The sequence below is a fragment of the Cynocephalus volans genome, chromosome 8 (genome assembly GCF_027409185.1).
Source record: "Cynocephalus volans isolate mCynVol1 chromosome 8, mCynVol1.pri, whole genome shotgun sequence".
NCBI classification, from domain to species: domain Eukaryota; kingdom Metazoa; phylum Chordata; class Mammalia; order Dermoptera; family Cynocephalidae; genus Cynocephalus; species Cynocephalus volans.
In genome coordinates this window covers 32,472,245-32,498,001 of record NC_084467.1, presented here as the reverse complement: position 1 = coordinate 32,498,001, position 25,757 = coordinate 32,472,245, and the positions used below count along the sequence as shown (strand labels likewise).

At 37.6% G+C, this 25,757-nt stretch overlaps 1 protein-coding gene across 3 annotated transcripts in view; it reads right to left on the bottom strand.

Annotated features, from left to right (window-relative positions):
* ZMPSTE24 (zinc metallopeptidase STE24) overlaps positions 1-25,757 on the bottom strand; it is a 50,685-nt gene that overhangs the window by 12,296 nt on the left and 12,632 nt on the right. For all 3 annotated transcript variants that reach the window (XM_063105082.1, XM_063105083.1, XM_063105084.1), the window contains 4 exons: positions 21,517-21,633; positions 20,847-20,999; positions 19,226-19,367; positions 13,748-13,932 (listed from right to left, as the gene is read on the bottom strand). In XM_063105082.1, coding sequence (XP_062961152.1) covers positions 13,748-13,932; positions 19,226-19,367; positions 20,847-20,999; positions 21,517-21,633 — 597 coding nt within the window. The remainder of the gene's footprint in view (positions 1-13,747; positions 13,933-19,225; positions 19,368-20,846; positions 21,000-21,516; positions 21,634-25,757) is intronic.

Here is a 25,757-nt window from a genome sequence, read left to right as displayed (position 1 = left end):
CCAGAAAGCCCCAAGCTGAGATATTAAGGTGCTTCTGATTTGCTAGCACTGGGGACAACTGACAGAAGCAAATATAAATCTTTTATTGAGGATCGTACCCTAAACCCAAACCCCTTAGGATTCCTAAAGATTAAGATCACTGAGAATTGTTTGGGCGGTTTCAAGATGGCGGTGGCTGCGGCGGTTGGCGCGGAGTAGCTGAGGTGGAAAAGGTGGCCACTGGGCCTCAGGCAGCCGGGAAACTTGTGGACCTTCCTCTCGCCATCTCTTAAGGGAGGACCGCTGCTGGTGGCCGGTTGTGGGGGCTGACCACCACTTTGCCCTTGGCAGGAGAGGCTGCCTCATTTACAGGCAACAGCTTTGAAGTATGGAGCAGGAAAAGAACTGTTTCTTAGCTGCAAAAGCGAGTCTCTAAACAGGGAACATGGCGCCAGGGCTGCTGTGGATGCAGACAGGATCCCGGAGGCCGGGGCCGCGCTGAAGGCGGCCAGCTGCCCTATTCATGATTCGAGGTTTCAGGCCGGCATAAATGAAGATTCCTGGGAGCGCCCAAGCCGTGCCGTGGGACTGAACGAGCAGCCCAAGGCGGCGGGAACTGAGAACGGGGAAGGCGACAAACCAGAGGCAGAGAGTGAGCCCCCGACCTGGCACAGCCCTGTGAGTGACCCCCGACCCGGCCCTGCTCGGGGGGCTGACGCCCACCTGGTTTCTGCCTGCATCACCAGGCCACTCACCGCCCTGGGGCTGCCTCCATTTTCTCAGGTGGTGGCAGCTCCGGCCCGGCTCAGCCAAGCCTGTCCTCCTCGCCCGGCTCGGCTCCTCACTGAGCCTTCCCACTTGCTGGCCCCGGCGCGGGGCTTCCCGGGGCCTGCGGGCTGGCCTCCCCTCCCACTCCCTCCGCGGTTCTCTGGTGGGGCTCATGGCGTGGGGCGTCCCCGGCCAGCGTCGGGAGGGCAAGGAAGTACGGCGGGGGGGGGGGGGGGCGACTGTCACTCCACCACACCCTGGACTCCGGCCCCCAGTAAACTTCCTGTTACTGGGAGGCAGATACCATCTCTGCGGCCACCAGTTCGGAAAAATGCCTAACCAATTTCGGGTTACGAATAGTGTGGTAGGAGAGTTCCCAAGTCCGCTTGAACCTGCCGGAGAGCTGACTGCAGGCGGGCACCGGACTCAGTCCGTGCTGGGGGGATACAAAGGTGAACCGTGTGCTGCGGGCTCCTCCCCCGAGGAGCTCACGCTCTGGTGTGGGAGATAAGACAAGTACACAAATAACCGCGATACCAGGAGGAAGGTGATCAGTCCCGAGAAAGAGCTACACAGTGCAACAAAGGCACCCAGAGCGACCGGTCGTCTGTGCCTAGCAGAAACCTGGTAGACTTCCTGGGCGAGGCGGTGCCGAGTAGGGTCTTGAAGGCCCAGCTGATAGACGAGGGTTGCAGAAGACACGCCCCAGCCCAGCCCAGTGCACAAAGAGAGGGGAGACGTCTGGCCAGGGAGGCGGAGACTCAACAGAAACCACACACCCTCTGGGGTCGCCACTGCACGATCCAACAGCCCGGGCCAGAGCACACGGAACAGGGAGAAGTCCTGCACGGGAAGTGAAAGCTCAGCAGAGATCACACACCCTGTGGTACATGATCCAGCAGCCCAGCAGACTCCAAGCTGACCAGAGAGGTGGCTCCCCGGAGAGGCCCAAGACCCGAGGCAACCATACACACAAGGCACTAGAGGCCAACTGAGCAGTCACGGAGGTAGCCATACCAAATTGGCAACCACAGCAACATCTTAGTTAGTCAACAGTCTCAAACCGGTGGACTGTGAAACCCCCTGCCACAATGAATAAACATCAAAAAAAAGATATCAGAAATACAAAAAATCAAGAAAGTATACCACCAAAAGTTAATAAATCTCAAACTCTAGATCCTATAGAACAAGAAGCCCTTGAAATGACTGACAAGGAATTTCGAGTGATAATTCTAAGGAAACTGAATGATATACAAGAAAACTCAGCTAGACATCATGATGAAATGAGGAAAAGTATACAGGACCTGAAAGAGGAAATGTACAAGGAAATCAATGTCCTGAAAAAAAATGTAGCAGAACTTGCTGAACTGAAGAAGTTATTCAGCGAAATAAAAAACACAACGGGGAGTTTAACCAGCAGGCTTGTCGAAGTTGAAGAGAGAACCTCTGAACTTGAAGATGGGCTGTTTGAAATAACACAAGCAGACAAAAAGAAAGAAAAAAGAATCAAAGACATTGAAGAAAATCTGAGAGAGATATCAGACAACCTTAAGTGCTCAAATATCTGAGTCATGGGTATTCCAGAAGGGGAGGAAAACGGAGATTCCATTGAAAACATATTCAACAAAATAGTGACAGAAAACTTCCCAGGTATAGGAAAAATCACAGATCTTCAGATCCAGGAAGCTCAACGATCTCCAAACGTATTCAACCCAAAAAGGCCTTCTCCAAGACATGTTATAGTCAAATTGGCAAAACTCAGAGACAAAGAGAGAGTCTTAAAAGCTGCAAGAGAGAAGCGTCAAATCACCTATAAGGGAGCCCCAATCAGGCTAACATCAGACTTTTCATCACAAACCCTAAAAGCTAGAAAGGAATGGGATGATCTATTCAAAATACTAAAAGACAAAGATTGCCAGCCAAGAATACTCTACCCTCCAAGGCTATCCTTCCGAAATGAAGGGCAAATAGTATATTTCTCAGACAAACAAAAACTGCGGGAGTTCACTACCACACGACCACCCTTACAAGAAATCCTCAGGGGAGTACTGGGTCTGGTTCCTGAGAAATAACTACCACTGCCATAAAAACCCAAGAAAAATCAAAACCCACTAGTATAATAAAAATGGCATTCATGAAGAGAAAACAAACAAACAAAAACGCTATCTACAACCTAAGGAACCAACAAACACAGAAACCAAACAGTAAATCAGAAAGCAAGGAACAAAAGACACCTAAGACAACCAACCAACCAATAAAGTGCTAGGAAAAATCAACACCTTTCAATAACAACTCTTAATGTAAAAGGCTTAAATTCCCCAATCAAAAGACACAGACTGGCTGACTGGATCAAAAAGGAGGACCCAACTATATGCTGCCTATAAGAGACCCACCTCACCCATAAAGATTCACAGAGACACAATTACTTGAAGATGATACGACAAGCAAACAGAAAGGACATTTTTGGGGGGGAGGGGGGAGGGAGAAGGGAGGGAGGTTTTGGTGATGGGGAGCAATAATCAGCCACAATGTATATCGACAAAATAAAATTAAAAAAAAAAAAAAAGAACTCATACATTCACACACACACACACACAAAAAGATTCACATAGACTAAGAGTGAAAGGATGGAAAAAGATTTACCACGCAAACAGAAAAGAAAAACGAGCTGGAGTAGCTATTCTTATATCTGACAAAATAGACTTTAAACTAAAAATCATAAAAAGAGACAATGAGGGACACTACTTAATGATAAAAGGACTGATCCATCAAGAAGACATAACAATCATAAATATGTACGCACCCAATGTTGGAGCAGCCAGATTTATAAAACAAACTCTATTAGACCTAAAGAAGGAAATAGACACTAATACCATAATAGCAGGGGACCTGAACACCCCACTGTCAATATTAGACAGATCATTTAGGCAAAGAATCAGTAGAGAAACACAAGATCTAAACAAGACTCTAGACCAACTGGAATTGGCAGATATCTACAGAACATTCCATCCATCAACCTCAGAATATTCATTCTTCTCATCAGCATATGGATCATTCTCTAGGATAGATCACATATTAGGTCACAAATCAAGTCTCAATAAATTCAAAAAAATTGGAATTATCCCATGTATTTTCTCAGACCACAATGGATTAAAACTAGAAATTAATAACAATTGAAACTCTGGAAACTATACAAACACATGGAAATTAAACAGCATTCTACTTAATGACATATGGGTCCAAGAAGAAATCAAGCAGGAAATCAAAAAATTTCTTGAAACTAATGAAAATAATGATACATCATACCAAAACCTGTGGGATACTGCAAAAGCAGTATTTTTTTTTTTTTTTTCGTGACCGGCACTCAGCCAGTGAGTGCAGCGGTCAGTCCTATATAGGATCTGAACCCGCGGCGGGAGCATCGCTGCACTCCCAGCGCAGCACTCTACCAAGTGCGCCACGGGCTCGGCCCTGCAAAAGCAGTATTAAGGGGGAAATTTATTGCATTAAATGCTCACCTCAGAAGAATGGAAAGATGGAAAGTGAACCTAACACTTCACCTTAAAGAACTAGAAAAACAAGAACAATCCAAACCTAAAGTATCATTAAGATCAGAGCAGAACTGAATGAAATTGAAACCCAAAAAACAATTCAAAAGATCAATGAATCTAAAAGTTGGTTTTTTGAAAAGATAAATAAAATTGACAAACCATTAGCATGGCTAACAAAAAAAAGAAGAGAGAAGATTCAAATAACAAAAATTAGAAATGAAAAAGGCGATATTACAACTGATTCATCTGAAATACAAGGAATCATTCGAGACTACTATAAACAACTATACGCCAACAAATTTGAAAATCTGGAGGAAATGGATAAATTTCTGGACACACACAAGCTCCCAAAACTGAACCATGAAGACGTACAAAATTTGAACAGACCAATAACAATAAAGGAGATTGAAGCTGTTATGAGAAGGCTCCCAACAAAGAAAAGCCCAGGACCAGATGGATTCACAGCAGAATTTTACCAAACATTCAAAGAGGAATTGACACCGATTCTTTACAAACTATTCCAAAAGATTGAAACGGACGCAAATCTCCCAAACTCATTCTATGAAGCAAACATCATCCTGATACCAAAACCAGGTAAAGATATAACCAAAAAAGAAAACTACAGGCCGATATCCTTGATGAATATAGATGCAAAAATCCTCACTAAAATACTAGCAAGCAGAATACAGCAACACATACGTAAAATTATTCACCACGATCAAGTGGGATTCATCCCAGGGATGCAAGGTTAGTTCAACATACGCAAATCAATAAATGTGATACACCATATTAATAAACTCAAACACAAACTAAAATCAACTCAAAATGGATTAAGGATTTAAATATACACCCTGAAACAATAAAACTTCTTAAAGAAAACATAGGAGAAACACTTCAGGAAATAGGACTGGACACAGACTTCATGAATACGACCCCAAAAGCACGGGCAACCAAAGGAAAAATAAACAAATGGGATTATATCAAACTAAAAAGCTTCTGCACAGCAAAAGAAACAATTAACAGAGTTAAAAGACAACCAACAGAGTGGGAGAAAATATTTGCAAAATATACATCTGACAAAGGATTAATATCCAGAATATATAAGGAACTCAAACAACTTTACAAGAAGAAAACAAACAACCCAATTAAAAAATGGGCAAAAGAGCTAAGTAGGCATTTCTCTAAGGATATCCAAATGGCCAACAGACATATGAAAAAATGCTCAACATCACTCAGCATCCGGGAAATGCCAATCAAAACCACACTGAGATACCATCTCACCTCAGTTAGGATGGCTAAAATCCAAAAGACTCTGAACGATAAATGCTGGCGAGGTTGCGGAGAAAAAAGAACTCTCATACATTGTTGGTGGGACTGCAAAATGGTACAGCCTCTATGGAAAATGGTATGGAGGTTCCTCAAACAATTGCAGATAGATCTACCATACGACCCAGCTATCCCACTGTTGGGAATATACCCAGAGGAATGGAAATCATCAAGTCGAAGGTATACCTGTTCCCCAATGTTCATCGTAGCACTCTTTACAATAGCCAAGAGTTGGTACCAGCCCAAATGTCCATCATCGGATGAGTGGATACGGAAAATGTGGTACATCTACACAATGGAATACTACTCAGCTATAAAAACGAATGAAATACTGCCATTTGCAACAACATGGATGGACCTTGAGAGAATTATATTAAGTGAAACAAGTCAGGCACAGAAAGAGAAATACCACATGTTCTCACTTATTGGTGGGAGCTAAAAATTAATATATAATTCACACACACACACACACACACACACACACACACACACACAAAACCGGGGTGGGGGGGAAGAATATATAACAACCACAATTACTTGAATTTGATAGGACAAGCAAACAGAAAGGACATTGTTGGGGGGGAAGAGGGGGAGGGAGGGAGGTTTTGGTGATGGGGAACAATAATCAGCCACAATGTATATCGACAAAATAAAATTAAAAAAAAAAAAAAAAAGATCAGTGATACCATGAGCTCACAAAAAAATTACCACGTACTTCAGAAAACAAGGCACAATGAGTGAGGTCAGAAACAATAAACACATTAGCTGCATAAAACTTTGAATACTAGAATTATCAGATTCACAATATAAAATAAGCATGCTTTATACAAATAAGGAAACTAAAAACATGGGGAAGAAATAAGAGACTACTTCACCAGACTGATTTGAAAAGGACCAAACAGAAATTTAAAATTAAAATACAATGGACTAGTAAGCTCCAGAGTCAATGCCTGTACCAGCCAGTCACCTAAAAAACAAAAACAAAAAATACAATGAACTAAAGAACAGATTAAATATAACTAAAGAAAGAATCAGTGAACTGGAACGGAGAGCTGAAGAAATTACAGAATGTAGCCCTGAGAGACAAATAGACGGAAAGTACAAAAGAGTGGTTAGCATCCATGGGAGACAGAATGAGATGGTATAACATTTATCTAACTGGAATTCTAGAAAGATAAACTGGAGAGAATGGGAGAGAAGCAATACTCAAAGATAAAATGGCTGAAAACTTTCAAAACTTCAGGAAAGACATAGATACTTAGATTTAGGAACCACAATATATCCCAAGTGATACCTGGAGGACACCAAAATCAAAAAGAAATCTTAAGAGCAACCAGAGAGAACTAAAAAGAAATGATAGTAAGCTCAGAGAAGACTTTTTCAAAAGGAACAAAGAAAGCCAGAACAGAATGGAACAGTATTTTTAAAGTGTTAAGAAAGGCTGGCCAGTTAGCTCAGTTGGTTAGAATGTGGTGTTGACAACACCAAGGTCCAGGTTCAAACCCTGTACCAGCCAGCTGCCAGAAAAAAAAGGATTAAGAGAAATAGGTGTCAATCCTGAACTGACATCCAAGAATGAGAGTGAAATAAAAACAAAAGATTTTTCAAAGGAATTTATAAAGCACATATTTCTAGAAAAAGGAAGGTGATGCCTAAAAGGGAGGTTGCTTAAAATCTGCTTGAAGACTAGGAGACCCCTACAGCCTGGGGAGGAAGAGGGCCACTTATAGCATATGAAGATCTCTAAATCTGGCAAAGAACAGAGATTTTGAGGCAGGTTGTTGCCCCTACAGTACCAAGCAAAAACTTTTGCTATTGGCAGTTCCTCAAATTTCAGCTGATCATGTTCCACCTTCATGAGCTGGGCCACATCCCTGTACAATGTACAATGTACAATGTGCATATTTCTCTGCTATCCCTAATCATCTTCCTCTGTTATTTGCTTATTTGTTTTTAATTGACTTATTTTTTAGTTAAATTTATTTTTATTTATTTATTTTTTAAAGATGACCGGTAAGGGGATCTTAACCCTTGACTTGGTGTTGTCAGCACCACGCTCACCCAGTGAGCTAACCAGCAATCCCTATATAGGATCCGAACCCATGGCCTTGGTGTTATCAGCACCACACTCTCCCGAGTGAGCCACAGGCCGGCCCTAAATTTATTTAAAAGGAAGATGTATATTACTGTAACTGGAAAATGAGTGTCAACATAAAGAGAAGCTAAACACCAAATAAATATACTGGAAATGAAAAAAAAAATTTTTAATAAAAATAAAAAATAAAAGGAAGGTGTGAGATGAATAAGGAATGTTAAGCAAAGAAAGAGGTAAGCATATGGGTAAATCTAAATAATGAATGTATAAAACAAGAATGATAATTTGGGAGATAAAAAATAAAGATCAAACTAAAATACAAGATGAAAGAGGTAATCGGATCAAAGTGGTTAAGGTCCCTGGATTGTTCAAGAAACAGAGAAAACACTGCATATTTTAAGATTTTTAGTTATGTGGATGTGCTTAATTTTTAGCAGCAATCATTAAAAGAATAGTAATACAAGAACTTCCAAACCTGAATAACGACCCAAATGGAATTCTTCAAAAACACTCACTCAGCTATAAAAAGAGCAGGAAGATATGTGTGTGTGTTGGGGTGCGCGTTGGGTTGGGATATAGAAAAGATATGAAAAAAAGGGGGCATAAAATAATACAGTAGAAATAATTCCACATATGTCAGTAATCACAACATATATAATGAACTAAGGTTGCCAAAAAAAAAGATAGTAACTGCCAGTACAGATTTAAAAACAATAACAACAAATCTATCTATATGCTATGTAGAAGAGACATAAAAAATATAAGGACTCTAAGGTTAAAAGTAAATGGATGAATTAATAATGGTTTGGTGATGGCTGCACAACTTTGTGAATATAGTAAAAACCACTGAATTGTACATTTTAAAAAGGTTAAAAATGGTGAATTTTATGTTGTGTAAGTTCTATCTAAATAATTAAAAAAGAATAAAGAAAAAGGATGACATCTAGCAAATATTAACCAAAAGAAAGCTGAGATATCTGTATTAATATCAGACAAAATTAACTTAAAGGCAAAAAGCATTATTAAAGTAGGTCACGACAGAATGATAAAAGGTTCAATTTACCAAAAGGATATATTAATTCTAAATTTATATATACCTAATACTATGGCCTCAGAACATATTAATACAAAATCGTCAGATTTACAAAGAAAACTCGACAAATTTATCATAACGGAGGACACTAACATATACCTCTCAATAAGTGAAATAGCAGGCAAATAAAATATTAATAAAGATATAAAGATTTGAATAAAATAATAAACAAGCTTGACCTATTGGACACATATAGCATCCTGCAACAATTAGAGAACATATATCCTAGAAAGTGAAGGCTGAAGGTTTTGAAATAAACTCCAGCTACCTAAAAAGGAGAATTATAAAAAAAAAGACCAACATGAAATTGATTTTGTTTTACGCAGCTTAGAAAAATGGAACCTAACGGGAACTCGGGCAACAAGCTTTATTGGAATCTAGATATTCTACTACTTTTCCTCTCCTTCATCAATTCCTCATTTTTGAGGAAAATGCCTACTTAAAGGGAAGTTGGGTATATGTATGAGAAAGAGGGATAGATCAAAGCAATTTGTAAGCTAGTATTGACATTTATTATTTCTTTTCCTTTTAGATTTTAGAGTTTGGGGCTGGCTGGTTGGCTTAGTTGGTTATAGCACAGTGTTGATAACACCAAGGTCAAGAGTTCGGATCCCCTTACTGGCCAGCCGCCAAAAAATAAATTTTAGAGTTTGGGGCAGAGTACATTTGGTAGAGAAAGAAAAGACTCAGAAAACTAACTTTGTTCCTTAGATGGCTGAGAGACACACAGGCACCTGTACCTTCAGGTAATGGCCACTAAGAAGTAATGAACTAAAGTACCCATTAATAGACATCTACTCCAAGGGGAAAATGAAGAGGTGCAACTGAAGATTTACATAAAAACATTCATTACAGGAATATTTTAACAGCAAAAATTGGAAACAATCCTTATATCCAATAAGAGTAGAATGATGAAAAAATGATAGTTTAAAAAGACTAGAAACGTATCTAGTAAGATGTTTATGGTTTGTTAGGTCATTGATGATTTTTGTTATTGATGTTTTCTAACTTTTCTATTACTTTAGTGATAAGCAAAAGTTTAGCTAATGTTTTTGTTTAATAATAACAGTGATAATAGCTTCCACTTATGAATGGCCTATGTACCAGACACTATATATAGTAGGTATTTTACATACAGTTCATTCATCTTCACTACTATAAGGCAGGTTTATTAGCCTCATTTTATATAAAGTAACATTTTCCTTATACTTCTATTTTTACCAGTTACCTGCTTTCCCATATGAATTATGATTTCTTTCATAAAACAACCAATTCTCTATTAGATAGTTCAGCACAGTCTCTTGTCTATTGGTTTAATGTCCCAGTTCAGGAAGCTATTTAGAACAGCATTACAGGCACATTCAAATATATGCTGATAGAGAATGAAAAGAGCTTAAACAAGGATCATTTTCCACAGAAAGGAGACTGGCTTATTCAGGCTACATTCTTAGACAGAACTTTTCTTTCCACACTAATTTTATATGAAAGAACAGAAATAATTACCACCCACCTTTTACTTATCTACAGCGCTATCCTTTTAATAAAATTCATACACTGCCTCATTTGATCCTCACAACACCAAGCTGGGCAGGATGGAAAGTAGTACCTTCACTTTAAAGATGAAGAAAAGAAACCTGAGAAATTAAAATGTTTTGCCAGTAAGTAATGGGTAAAACCCACCTCTCTGGAGCCTGTGTCCTTTCTATTATACTTATTGAGTGGGAAGACTGTCACATAAGTTTAGCACTTGCTGGGGAAATACTCCTTTTCTTCTACAAAAGTACAGCTTTTATATATTTTTAATTGTTCCTTTTACTTAAATTGCTTTTAAGACAGGTTGTTCCAATTATTCTATTTATCTTCAGAAGGATAACATTCCAGAGAGTAAGTTTCCTAGATATCTTTTAAAATGTAATAGGCAGTATGGAGACATTCATCAAAATGTTAATAGTAGTTATCTCTAAGAGAAGGGATTTCAGATAACTTTAGTTTTCTTCTTTAAACTTCTGTTAAAAATGAAATGCTTCATCTTCTCTACATCATCCAAGCTTAAAACTATTTTTGCATCCTCCACTGCACTGTACATAACAGGCGTTCAGTAGGAGGTGCTGAGTAAATCAATTTCCTAAATTTCTGCCACATCTGTGTGCACTCCACATGATTACTGACTTAATATCTTTCTTTAAACCAAACCACTTTTTAAAACTTAGCCTTATCCTAAATGATAATATACATGAAATCATGAGGTTGATAATGATAGTTTGTTTCCTAATATACATTAATAGATATATAGCTATTCAAATTTAATATGTTGATATACTACCTAAAGTTATCTCACCAGTGGAATACACACTGAAAGCAATAGAATTAAGGACTGTTGAGTCAATCTTTGACCTTCTCCTTCACCCCCATAATATCAGTCACCAAGTACATTAAATCCATCCTTTATTATGACTCTTACACTTATTCTGACCTCTCATTCTAGTGTAGGACCTCACTATTTCATGCTGATCCTGATTATCTTGGTGCAGTAGGCCCCTAGGAGTCTCCCTGCCTCCCATCTTTGTTCTATCCTACTTGCTGCCACCAAATTTTAATCTTCCTAAAACAAGCTTTGGCCTCTAGCCAAATCAATCTAAACTTTCCGGGCCACTGGGAATAACTACTTGATGTCTTCAGGAAAAACTATTCTACAAACTGGTCCTGGCCCACCTTTCTATCCACATCTACAAGAATCCATTAAATCATTAGCCTCAGAATAGGTGCTGTGTACAATAGTCTCCACAGCTTTATTCGTTCCTTATCTTCAACCAGTAAAGCCCCATCTCCAAGTCAAAATTCTGCCTAGTTCAAATATCTTCTCTTCTAAGAAACCTGTCTGACTGTTAGAATCTGTATTAATATCTGGATTTCTAAAAGCCATACTATTTCAGCCACTCATGATATTTACCATACCCCACCTTAAACTATGGTCTATTTGTTTCCTCTACTATAGGTTCTTTAAGGTAGAACTATGTCTAATGTCTCTTATCGTGTAATTTGAATATACATGTAGATGCTAAAATATTTGTAATCAGTGCAATAAAGCAGGCTTTTCAAGAAGCTAGCAAATAAGTCAAACCCCATTCAACACACTTCAAAGAACCCCCTAATCATTTCTGTAGCCAAAGAAAACTGTTCTCATAGATACTAAAGGTCTGAAATTTCATTACATTGCTTGTAATCAGTGGACCACTAGCTAATGTCTAGGTTTAGCTGTAATGTAATCCACCCTGTATGTGAATGCCTCTTCAAGCAGGTTGGCTTGCTAAGCCTGCATGATTCTCCATTGTTATCACTGGGTTACCCTTTCTGCACTTCAGTCTTCCTATCTATAAAATGACCTTATGATCTCTTCCTAGCTTAAAATCCTATGACTCTCAGTCAGACCAAAGTGATTTTTATTCTAATATCCCAACTGGCAGGATAACCACATTTAAAAAAATAAATACAAGCAAAGGAGTTAACCTTCTTCCAATGCTATTGAATCCCTTCCTCCAATTTTGTTTCATCTATATTTATAACAGGCCACGCACTTTACTAGACCATCTTTTTAGGATCAAAACAGATGTTCAATGCTAATCATTATTTTCTGGTACTTAAAATACATAGAGTACAAGGTATTTCACATATATAATTCATTTAATCTTCACAACCCTTAAAGGTAGGCATCTTTATCTCAGTATTTCTCAAACAGGGCAGATCTTGCCCGCCACCCCACTTCCCAGGGTCATCTGGCAATGTCTGGAGACATTTTTGGTTGTCATAATTTTGGGGGGTGGTGGAGTTGTCACTGACCTCTAGTGAGAAGAGGCCGGGGATGCTGCTAAACGTTCTATGATGCACGACACACTCCTACAAGAAAAAAATCATCTGGCCCAAAATGTCAATACTGCCAAGGTTGAGAAACCATGCTGGCTGCATCTTTCAGTTAAGAAATCAAAGATTCAGAGAGCTTAATTTACTTGCCCATGATTACACAAATGGTAAGTGAATAAACAGGGATCTAAAATCATCTCTGTAAGGCAACAAAGCCAATGGCACATTCTATCACACATACAAATACTGGTGACTGTTTCTGAAGAAATTTTATTGTTTCATTGTCTCCTGTTCCCCCATTTAGCCTTTGTACTTTAAGTTTTGCTAATCAGCATCAACTGAACTCATCCAGGAAAAGATTCAGAAGCAGCTTTCTTAGACTCTTAGGTCAGGTCAGATTTAAGAAATGTTTTCTCTTGTATTCCCACTGTATCCAGTATCTATAGCTTTATAGTAGCAATTATTATATTGTAGTATGATTGTACGACTATCTCCCCTTTGGACTATAAGCTTGAGAGGAAGGTTTTCTTCTTTATTTTTGTATTCCTAGTGCAAAGCAAAATATCTCAGCACAATATACATTTCATAAATATGTATTAATCAAATAAAACAAATTACATAATGTACCCAAGGCTATACAGCTACTAAATGACAGAACCAGGATTCAAATCCAACTCTCCCTGTTGCCAAATCCTATAATTACTGTTTCAATGAAGCTTAAAATTAGATGTTTATCTTCTCTTTATTCTGTCTGTGGGAATTCTTTGATCACAGACATAAGGAATATGTACATATGTACATAGTCCCTGTTTTAAAGACAGCTTATAATCATGAATTTTCCTATCTTATAAGAGCTTCCAATTTTAATATCAACATTCTGTAAAAGTTTGCAAAGTGTTAGCATGTAATAATAGTAGTAATCTCTCCCAAATACTGGAACTGTAAAGAGGCCATGGTGTGTTTATTTGATAGTCTCCCTGAATTTGACACTCATTACATAGTAATTGATGTTATTTTGAGTTATCACAGGAACTGTGTATAAAAACCAAAGCAGAGTCTCTTAGGAAAAGAACTCACTTTAACTTTAGCTTTTACTTCTTCACTGTCCCCTTCTCCATCATTGCGAGGTTCCATGCCAGACTCCTCCTGGATGCCTTTGTTTAGTACAGAGTACTCTTCTAGTAGAGTGTCAAACAAAACTATTCGCTTGTTCTTGAAGAAGCCATAAAAATAAGCATTGCTGTGGGAAGAGCGTTTAGACCCTAAGGAAAAGACAGTTCAAAGCATGGAATATAATTAAAAAGTTTGGGGTCCTTTGGAGAGACTCCTAGAAATGGAATGATTGGTGAGGACATTAACATTTTCAAATTGTTTAATACCTAAAGAAAACGTGTATCAACATAAACCACCACCAGCAGTGGAGAGTATCTGTTTCTCTTCATTTTTGCCAACAAATATTTATACTCATGACAGCTTTATAGCAAATAAGTAAATAAGTAAAACCTAAATATCCAACAGTTGTGGAATGATTAAATTATGGTAAAGCTATGAAAAGGAATTTTATTTTATTTTATTTTTATTTTATTTATTTTATTTTTTTGTCGTTTCTTCGTGACCGGCACTCAGCCAGTGAGTGCACCGGTCAGTCCTATATAGGATCCAAACCCGCGGCGGGAGCGTCGCCGCGCTGCCAGCGCAGCACTCTACCAAGTGCGCCACGGGCTCGGCCCTGAAAAGGAATTTTAAACAGCCAGAAAAAAATTATACTTTCAAAGAATCTTAACAAGAAAAAGCTCACCAATATATTATGAAGGATACAAAACTTCATGTATGTAAGGTTCCATTATTGTCAAGAAAAAAAAGGAACATATAAGTAGAAAAGCATAAACACAAACCTATTAAGAAATATATCAAAATACTGACATGTTTATCAAGGGTTCTAGAATTATTTTGTTTCTTCCTTTTTTACCTTTTTCTCTTCCTTAATGTTCTTAAAATAAGCATACTTACTTCCACAATCAGAAAAAAATTAAATCTATCTTTATAAAGACTGGAAGAAAAAACACCTAAATTTTTAATAGTGGTTAACAGTAGCTAAATTATGATTGATTTTTATTTTCTTCTTCATATATTTAATTCCCAAATGTTCTACAGTGTGCAGAGAGTTGAATATAGTGGTTAAGAACATAGACTTTGGGGCTGACCCCGTGGCGCACTCGGGAGAGTGCAGCGCTGGGAGCGCAGCAGTGCTCCTGCCGCGGGTTTGGGTCCGGATCCTATATACGGACCGCAGGTGCGCTCACTGGCTGAGTGCGGTACTGCCGGTCACAAAAAGACAAAAAAAAAAAAAAAAAAGAACATAGACTTTGGGTTGAAATCTTGTCTGTCATGTATTAGTTGTGTAAATTTAGGGAACTTTCTTCATTTCTTTAAGCTTTAGTTTCCTGTTTATGAAACGAGGCTAATATCGACCTCATTGGGTTGGAATAGGATTACATGAGCTATTCTAAGTAAAGCGATTAGTATACTGCCTGATCCATATAAACTACTACTATTACTTGTATACTTTTAAAGAAGAAGTGATAAAACATTTGTTCTCTGGAGAACCTGAGGTCTCTCACAGAAAACATAAATTTTGTATCTACTCATATTACTAATGTAAGGTACTTCGTGATATGTTCAGAATATAGTAAAGCTTTGATAAATAGATGTTATTATTTATTTATTGCATTTTTATGTCACTTTTTGGTTTGGTTGCCTGGAAGTTAAGAGCCAAACATGTGGCCCAATTTTGTCAATAATATAAGACCTTAGGCCCTGGAAAGCAGTGTTATCACTCTGAAGTCTCACAGTTCTATCTCATCTCTACCTTCTCTGATCTTAATTTTTAAATTAACTTAAAAATATTTCTTAGAAGTTGTCTGAAATTATTTACAGAAGCAGGCAAATTGTATAAAGATAAATAAAATTAAATTAATATCTTAATATCTCCCACTGGTTCAAGTATCTCAAAGTGTGGTCCAAGGAATACCGACACGTAAATCACCTAGAGATGCTTGTTATAAGTACAAACTGGAAACAACTATTAAGTCAGAATCTCTGGAATGGAGCCCAGGAATCTGTCCTTTAACAAACTCTTCAGGGAATTCTTACACTTATTAAAGTTTAAGAGTCTTTGCACTAGCCGTAAGCTTTTCATTTTGCTGTGCCTGGTGTGTAGTCTATATTCAATATTCTTTATTTACTGAATGAATTAATGATACCACTTGAGGAATGAAGTAATGTATTTGAGAACTCTGAAAATCAAAATGTTCTAAGCAAATGTAAAGCGTTGCCATCCATGTCTTCATCTTCTGCCTATGACGTCTCATCTTAATCTCTTGGCAGCGTTTAACACAGCTGACCAATTCCCTCTTGAAACACTTTCTTCTCCTGGCTTTTGAGACACCACTTTACCCTGATTTTCTCCCTACCTGAATGGTCTCTCCTCCTCAGCCTCCTTTGATGGCTGTTTCCTCCCTTCTCTTCTCTAAGTACCCTCATCCATGACATTAAACATGCTAGATATTTCCAAATCTCTATTTCCAGCCCTGATCTCTCCCTTGAACTTTAGACTCATGTACCCAGCTGCCTATCTGACATCCCGACATGGATGTCTATAGACATATTTGTTGTTTGTATTCTTATGTGTGGATTTTTTTTTCCTGTCATGTATTGGAATCTCCTTTCATAGTTCAGAGAATTTCACACAATGTAAGTCTTTTGAGAGACCACTTCTCATTTGAAAAATCTAAAAAGCCAGATATTTGCTTCCCCAGCACTCCTGGCAACTAGCCCCATGCCCTGGCTTAGTCAGTCAGATGCACCTACTGGGGACTCTGAATAGTTAGCTAATTATACAAAGAAGTAAGGCAGTGAGGAATTAATTCTGCAGGTGCTACTGGCAGGGATGTTAGGGGTAGAAACTGCTGAATCCAATGCTCTGAGGTGGCAATAGCAGTGTCCTCACCAGACTCTTTCTGCAGTCTAATTCTGAGTTCCTAGCCTCCCATAACAATCCATTTTCCAAGGCTGGTAAACTTAACTTTCCTGGAGATTTTGTGAGCTGTAAATAATGTTTCAGTAAGGATTTTGTCTGTTTAAATTAGTCACAGTTGGTTTCTACTGCTTGCAGAACTCTAATATAATGTTTAACAGATAGATATCCCAATGTGTAACACATTCATCAGAATTCTCCATTCCCCACAAACCTGCTCTTCTCTCAGTTTTTCACCTCTCAGGAAACTACCATTTATCTAATTGCTTAGATAAAAAATCTAGCCCATCATCATTGATGTCACTCTTTCCCTTATTCCCCCACATGTAAGCCCAAGATATTTTGAAAATACAAATCAGACCATGTCACTTTCCTGCCTACAGACTTCAGTGGCTTTCCCTACTGAACTTAAGATATAATCCAAACTCCCTATCCTGATTTACAAAGTCTTATGTGGTCTGACTCTTGCCTGTGTCTCAGATTTCTTCTTATTACACTATCTTGCTATGTTACGGCCACACTGGACTTCTCCATGTTCCTTGAAGATACCAAGCTCTAGAAGGTCTTCCCATTGATCTCAAAATGGATGGCTCCTACGTTCAGGTCTTAGCTTAATAGTCATTTGCTCAAAGAAGTTTTCTCTGATGACCCAATCCAAAGTATCTACTAAGCCATCCTTTATCATATCACACTAGTTTAATTCTCTGCACAGAACTTGCTATCGGATGTTTTTTTGAGAGCGGGATTCTTGGCTTTTCACTATAATATCCCTACCAATTTACAGATCTGTAATGTGTTGTTATTGTTGGCAACAACATTCATTCATTCAAAATATTTTTAAGGATTGTTACTACTGGTAACAATAATAAAAACATTACTGATGAGTAAACTGCTGTTTAGCGAAGGTAAGTTGCCCAAAGTTGCACAGATAATTTGTGACAGAGCTGGGATTCAGACCCAAACCTATTGACTCCAAAGCCTAACCTCTGAAATACTACTGCCAGCCTATTCAAATCTTGATTTTTCTATAAAGTTCCAGCTCCTGTCATAACCCTCCACAAAACCTTCCTTGACTATTTCATCTAAAATGAAAACTGCATCGATGACATATATTACACGTTTTGATTACCTCTTGTCATATCATTAGCTATCATTTCATATTATCTGACTATAACTTAAGTGATCAGCAATGTAGGTTGCCCCTGAATTCAGTAAAAGCCCCTCAGAGATTATTTTACTGTATGGATTAGTGTGCTATTACTCTTTACCTAAAAAAAAAAAAAGAGTAATGATTCCAGAGGCTAAAGAAGGAGGAACTGGCCTATTCTCCTACCACTTCCCCACAGAATCTTAAGCTGTTCCAATTGTCTTTAGTTGGGCTGTATAGCCTCAGAAGCCACTAAATGTCTGAGATTTCTATACTCTTCTAGTTGCTGTTAATTCATTCTTTTCAGCTGGAACAATCTGTTCTCCCGACCCCACAATTGCTTCTTGGTTTCTACTACTTCATCTAATATAGCTGCTTCTCACTAGTGATATTTTAGTTTAGATCTGGGATTGGCAAACTATGGCTCCCAGGCCAAATCCAACTTGCTGCAAAAAAGTTTTATTGGAATACAGCCATGCTCATTTGTTTGTATATTGTCTATGGCTGTTTTTGCACTACAATGGTGGAGTGAACAGTTGCAACGGAGACCATGTGGCCCACAAAGTCTAAGATACTTACAATCTAGCCCTTAAAGAAAACACTTGTCAAACCATAATTCGGAAGAAACACAATTGAAACCCAGAGGGGTGAAGTGATTTGTCCAAGATCTCATAGCTGGTAGAGGCAGAACCAGTTAAATTCGTTTATATGGATTTTAACTTATAGATTCTGAAAGTCATAGTAACTTACAACAGTTTTTCTCTACATCTTTGTAGGCTTCCTTCAGACTTTATTAGCTTTATGTAAGCTAATAGACAGCTTAACTCTCAAAAGCAATCATCAGAAAAGCAGAGTATAACTAATTTGAAGTACCTGATGGTACTATAATTTTCAGTAATCTGCAGGTGAAGGCAGAGTCCTCCAGAACACTGAATGTTTTGTCGGAAGAGACAAAGCCAGTAACATTGGTTTGGCTTATGAGCCTCCAAACTAGTACTAACTGGAATCTGACTATTCAAGAGTCCAGCTCAACTAAAAAAGCCAGGCAGGTAACAGAAGTGAATAAATTAGTCTAACATACAACATAATATAATAGGGAGTGAAAAAGAGTTCGGCCAAAAATTTAAAACAATACTGTAAAGCCAATCAAACAGGCAAGAGCAGGATTTGGCATCTGGCCACAAATTCCTGTCTGTGGACTATATCATCAAGTCCTATAAATCTTAAAAAGCCAAAATGTAAAATCTTAACCTTTAAATAACAAATTTTTTTTAAAACCCCAAAACTGATTTGTTCTATTATTAAAGTTTTAAGAATAAGGTACTCAAAATAAACATTGGAATAAAACCTTCTAACCCCTAGGTAGCCTTACCTTCAACAACATATACCTTAGTTAAAGGAAAATCAATACTCTTTGCCATTACTTCAATTTCTTGTTTAAGCTTTCCTTCAGGCAGAGGTGTGAACTTGTCAAATAAAGGGGCAATATAATCAGCATAGATTGTGACAAGAACCTGAAAAGTAAATGTCAGAACAACATATGAATATGTTCTTTAAAAAAACTACTCATTATTATACAGATTCAATTATATTTAAACAATTCTGTGGACCCCAAAATTCAGAACAGGGAATTTATCTTATTTACTCTGGTATTCCCAGGCCCAATTAGTGCCAGATAGTAAGAGCTCAACATCTGCGTGATGAATTAAATCAAAATAAGTAATGTGATAACACAGTAAACCTTTGAATTTTATTTTAGGCGATAATGCTACCAACAGTGATTAACATCTCTAGGTGGTAATAAATAATCCATTCAAAACTGTCTTGGGGATTTTTGACACTTCATAAGCCAATCATAACAAATAATTCTGCCTGTTAGAGTAATCATTACAGATCTGAAGTCTTTGCCAAAAAAGAATTACTAGAGCTTGACTGTGTGCTATTACTTGGTTGGTTGGTTTGTCTGCCAAAATTAATTGCCTACAGTTCATAACTGTACACTTTGGTTGAAATAGCACTTACTTAAGCACTTTGGAACATTTCCTCTGCTCTCTTTCCTCTTACTTCACTTTGCCATACAACAGATACTTGTAAATACAACTAGTGCCCATTTTCTGGTCTTGATCCCACAAGTGGGAAGTGAAGCAATGAGCATTACGTAATTCAGACTAAAATAAATCTCATCATCAGTGGAATGAAGAGCTGATAGATATATTCTGGGGGTTGTGAACAGACCATTTTGATTGTGCTGCAGTGTTTGTGCTATGAAACAGTTTAGAATACGGGAAAGAGAAGAGGAAAAGAAGATGTGAGGAAGGGAAAATGGGTGGAGAAGAGAGGAAAAGGGAAGGAAAAGGAAAAGAGGGAAGGATAAGTGGCAGAGGCGGGGGGAAAAGGGCAAGAGAAAAGAGAGAAGGAAAGGAAGGAGAATGGGTAAAAGGAGGAAGGAAAAAGGAACAGAGAAGAAGGGTGAAGAAGGGAAGGGGGAAAGAAGGAAGGAAAAGGCAGGCAGGGAGGGCAGAAGGCAGATAGGTGTATGTTTTCTTTCTTTTGTCCCTCTTAAATCTATTTTCTTTTCAAAATATTCATAATTTTTAGGCACTGGAGGTCAGTTGAGTCGTTAAATTATCACACTTTGTCATCCATTCTGGTAGCAACTCACAAATGCACAGCCCAAAACTGTCTGACAACTGGGTCATTAAAAGTGACTAACAGAGTAGAGAAAACAAAACAAAACAAAACAAAAAACCCAGTGACTAATAATTAGCTCCTAGGACCTGTAAGAGTTGGCATAAAGAGAAGAAAATTTATGGTCGGTTGACTCGCCTATTTCTACATCCCAAAGCAGAAACCAGGAGGGAAATTTATATGAGCACCTAGTTCTATTTCATCTGCTTAAGAACTGTTTCCATGCTAATGAAGCTCAAATCACAATAAGCTTAATCTCACCGAAAAACTCTTCTAAAAAAAAATGAAATAAAAATTTTACTCACCAAAGAAACAACTAATGTGAACAGCCAGGCATAAATAAAAAAATAGTCACCCCCAATTTTGATAATGTAAAGTAGAAGTGAAGACACAGGCAATAAAATACACTGAGTCACAACAAATTTCTTGATTGCATCTTTCATGAAGAACCCCAAAGTCTGAAAAAAGAAAACATCACCACAAAATACTGAGAGACTGCTTTCGCTTTTTTGTGTGTGTGTTTGGCCAGTACCAGGATCTGAACCCTTGACCTTGGTGTTATAACACCACGCTCCACCAACTGAGCTAACTGGCCAGCCCCTCAGCCCCCAGTTTTGCTTTTCAAGTAACTAATAAATGAATACAAAGTAAAGATTATTAAAACAATTTTTAAAATTAACATGCAATAAGACTATATTATACCACACTAGCAGCCTAAGACAAAAAGTAAATGTTGCCTTGGATTTTACAGCTTAAAAAAAACTCATTTAAATGTTATTAGCTGAAAACACTAGACATTAATGCTAGAAGAGTATAGTAAGGCTTTAAACTATGATCTTTACCATATCTGCAGTTTCTCTTTTTCCCAACTAATTCATGATCTAAAATAGCAAATTATGTTTAAGTTATCACTGGCACAAGACAAAAGCACAAATCTTTACACTTAAAAGAGAACATCTGTATTCTCTATTATACCTGTTGATTGAAACCATGTTTTTCTTCTATCACAAAAGTATTGTAAAGACTCCATGGCAAACCAGTCGACGCACTGAAAAGCGTAGCCAACAGCAGAAACACCAAGGACTGAGTGATCTAAGCACAAGAAGAAAAAAAATGGCAGTTTTTATGATGTAATATAATTCATTCTTCAAATGAACTACTAGCAAACAAATCAACAAGTATTTGTTGAGTACTTACTGTATCCCAAGCAACATGCTTGATTCTGTTAGTAATAAAAAGTCTGAAACATCATCCCTGCCCTTGGAAAAAGTTAACTTGTGAGAGAAGGAGTAAAAGAGGAATAAAATGATTCCTTCTTTATCATACAGGTTCTATACGAAAGTTACCCTACAGTGTTGTAACACCAAGGTCAAGGGTTTGGATCCTTGTACCAGCCAGCCACCAAAGAAAGAAAGAAATAAATAAAAAAGAGAGAGAGAGAGAGAAAGTTACCTTAAGTCATATATGTAGACAAAACAGTTAAAAGAATCCAGAAAAGCAACATATGCAGGTGAATTCAAGGAAGGCTTTCAGAGCTGATGAGACTTGGGATGCCACTCTGAAGAAACAGATAAATTCAGCCAGAAAGAAGAGGAAAGCAGAAGGAATTTTATGCAATCTGAGAGAAAAGAGCACCCTATAAGTGGAAGATAAAGAGATGACAGGCCTGATTGAGACAAGGCAGAGAAACTTACAATGGAGAGTCAAAAAAGCTGGACCAGGGCAGATGGGGTAGAATGTGCTAAAGTTCACAGGAAACCAAAATCCAATAGAGAAAATTACCCTCAAGAATTAATTCACTTCCTTTAAATTAGCCCCTAGTAGATCAAAAGCAAAGAAGTGTCTAGTTTCTCTTTACAAACATTTTTATGGGACAGTAGAAGATAAGGTCTAATTAGTATGAAGGGAGTTGAGCGGGAGGGGAAAAGACCAATGAGGCAAATAGAGTCTCTCTTCACCTTACCCCCTGCGTGAAATTGAATTCTTTTATGGTAAATGTGAGAACACCATGCACTACCAAAGCATATTTGATTTGGTAGCAAAGATGCAGCCAATACAAGTTTCCTAACATAGGAGGAAGGGAGAGGAGAAGAGGAAAGAAGATTCGTGGGCTACAACATGCAGGGTGGTTTACTGTGGCACTTGTTCCCAAATAGGAAATGGGAACAATTTTTAAAAAAAGATGCCAGGACCTTCCTAAAAACTACTGAATCAGAATCCCATTTTCTAAAAATGCAGTATCAATCATATTATATGGATTGTTTGAATACCTGCTTTTCTCACTTAACATATCACGGACATCTTTCCATAACAATAAATATAGATCTATATCTTCACTGCTAACGGCGCTAGAGTATTCCATTGTATAGGTGGACACTTAGGCTATTTTCATTATAGCATTACCAGTGCTACAACAAACCCCTTTATAAATACATACTATGTATCTATTTCCCATAAATTCATAGAAGTGAAAACGTCTGATTTCAAAGAATATGAACTTTTTAAAGGTTTTTGATACATACTGCCAAGTCGTCCTCAAGCAAAACTATACTAAATTTTCCATCTGCTAAGAGCATGAGACTATTTTTCTATCCCTTACCAATTCTATCTTATCATCCTTTTAATTTTTTACCCCAGTCTGAATGATAGGCAAAAACAAAACAAAACACCACAACCCCCCTAGTACCACATTGTTGTTTTAAAATACATTTCTTTATCAGTATGGATTTATATTTTTCATGTATTTAGTGACCATACAAATTTCTGCCTTTGCCCATTTTTCTATTGAGGCACTCAACTTTTTCAAAAATGGCATTTCTACGAAGAGCTCTTTCTATATTAAATTACTAATTCTTTTTTTTTTTTTTTTTTTTTTAAAGATGACCGGTAAGGGGATCTTAACCCTTGACTTGGTGTTGTCAGCACCACGCTCAGCCAGTGAGCGAAACGGCCATCCATATATGGGATCCGAACCCGGGGCCTTGGTGTTATCAGCACCGCACTCTCCCGAGTGAGCCACGGGCCGGCCCCTAAATTACTAATTCTTAAACAGTCACATGTGACAATTCTTCACCAGTCTGTAGTGTGCCTTTTAAATTTGCTAATGCCAGTTTTTCTATAGAAAAATTTTAAATGTAAATCTACCAAATTTTACCTTCATCGTTTCTACCTTTGGTGTCAACCTTTTAAAAAAGCTAGATGATGTTAAAAATTTACAGCTTGTTTTTGTTTTTGTATATTCAAGACTTGTATTTAAATATTCATTTGATCTAAAGACTATTTTTCTTATACAGTAGAAAATAGAAATTTATTTTTACTCAGTTGTCCTAAGAAAATTTATAATTTATACTTCTCTCACTGATTTGAAATGCCACCTTTACCATATACCAACATCTTACATATACTTACATGTTTGTTTCTTGTACCAATGCACAGTTTAAGATTTATGATACCTTTTAATATCTGAGTAAAAGTTACCACTCATTACCTTACTTATTCAGAATTTTTCTGCCTATTCTCTTATCTTTATTCTTTCGGATTAACTATAAAATGTTTTACCACGTGCCTCTCACAAGTTGCTCTGGGATTATAATTGAGTTCTATTCTTTTTTCAAAAGTTCATAAATCTTTTCTTTAATAACGCATTATATAATTTTGGTGAGGCATTAACATCAAGTTCAGCATTCTGCCACAGAATCTACCATTTTCTCCTTTTGAAAATATAGACAGGGCTTGCCAATTAGCTCAGGTGGCTAGAGTGTGGTGCTGATAATACCAAGGTCCAGGGTTTGACCCCTGTACCAGCCAGCCAGCCACCAAAAAAAGAAAAAAAGAAAATCTAGACATTTGCTTATCTGCAGTCTTCTGAAACATCCCCCATTCTCCTAAGTTTATGAACGCATGTCACAAGTTCAAGTTCCTTCTGCACACTATTATAAAAATCATCTATGTTTGGAGCCTTGAATTAATTATTATTTTTTTCGGGGCATTATGGGGATCCGAACCTGTGACCTTGGTGTTACTAACATCACACTCTAAGCCTTGAATTAATTTAAAACAATTTGATTCTTTTTGAATATCTCACACATAAGCACCACTTTAAAATAAATAATTCTATCAATAAATCATTTTACTTGCTTAAAGAAGATGAACAATAAGTCTGCCTATTTCCCTAATCAACGAACGGGCTTATTCCCTCCTTAAAACTAAGATTCCAGAACTTTTTAAGTTCTTTTGCCTAAATCATTAAAAAAGCTTCTTAAAGTAGTCTATCCACAATCAGTCACTTCCATCCCAATCCATCCTATATACATACCAGATTACTCTGAAACCCTACTTCTCTACTTCAGAAACTTTAAATGGCTCCCTAATATAAAACTTCAAATTCATTACACTGTTAAAGATCTTCATAATCTGACCCCAAAATGCTACTTTCCACTATTACTCTATAAAACCCTTCTACCACTAACAGACAACTGTGAGCTAAAACTTAGAAAGGTGATTGAATTAAGGAAAATATTCCAGCTGAAAAAAGAAAGTGTGACAGGAAATTCACCCTGGAGAAATGTAAAGAGTACACAACCTCCAGGAGCTCTTCTCCAAAGATTTCTAAACTAACCCAAAAAGGAGAAAATATCCGTGGAGTAAGGTCTTCTAGACAGTGAGGAGAAAGGGTTTTAACCCATTGCTTCTCAAAGACAACAAGATCTGGACTCTATTCCTGTCATTGAACATTTCAAGGCTGTGGGACACAGAATATTATAAAGTCCTGTGACATGAGGGCATACCAACACATCTTGAAAAATGGCACAATTCATCCCTTTTCTGAGATGAACCTCCTCATTACATCTCCTATTCATGATGTGGCAACAGAACTCTGAAGCATTCTGAGCCATTAAGTCCATTACTTGCTGAGAAGGGCTGGCCAAAATCTCACTTTCAAAAAATAAGGACACTGATTATTAGACCCTTTGCTGATGGTATGGGAAAGCAGAAAATTCTGCCAAACAATACACTGCCTATGCCTAGGATAAACTGAGGTCCACCTACTTTTCTTCTTCTTTTTTGAATATAGAAAATGGTTTTAATTATACAAATACATGCTCACTGCTGACTTTTCTTAAGATATAAGCAAAAATAAAAATTGCCAAATTCTCCCCAGAGACAACCTCTTCTGGCATTTTGGCACATACTATTTCAGACTTTTTAAAGATTTG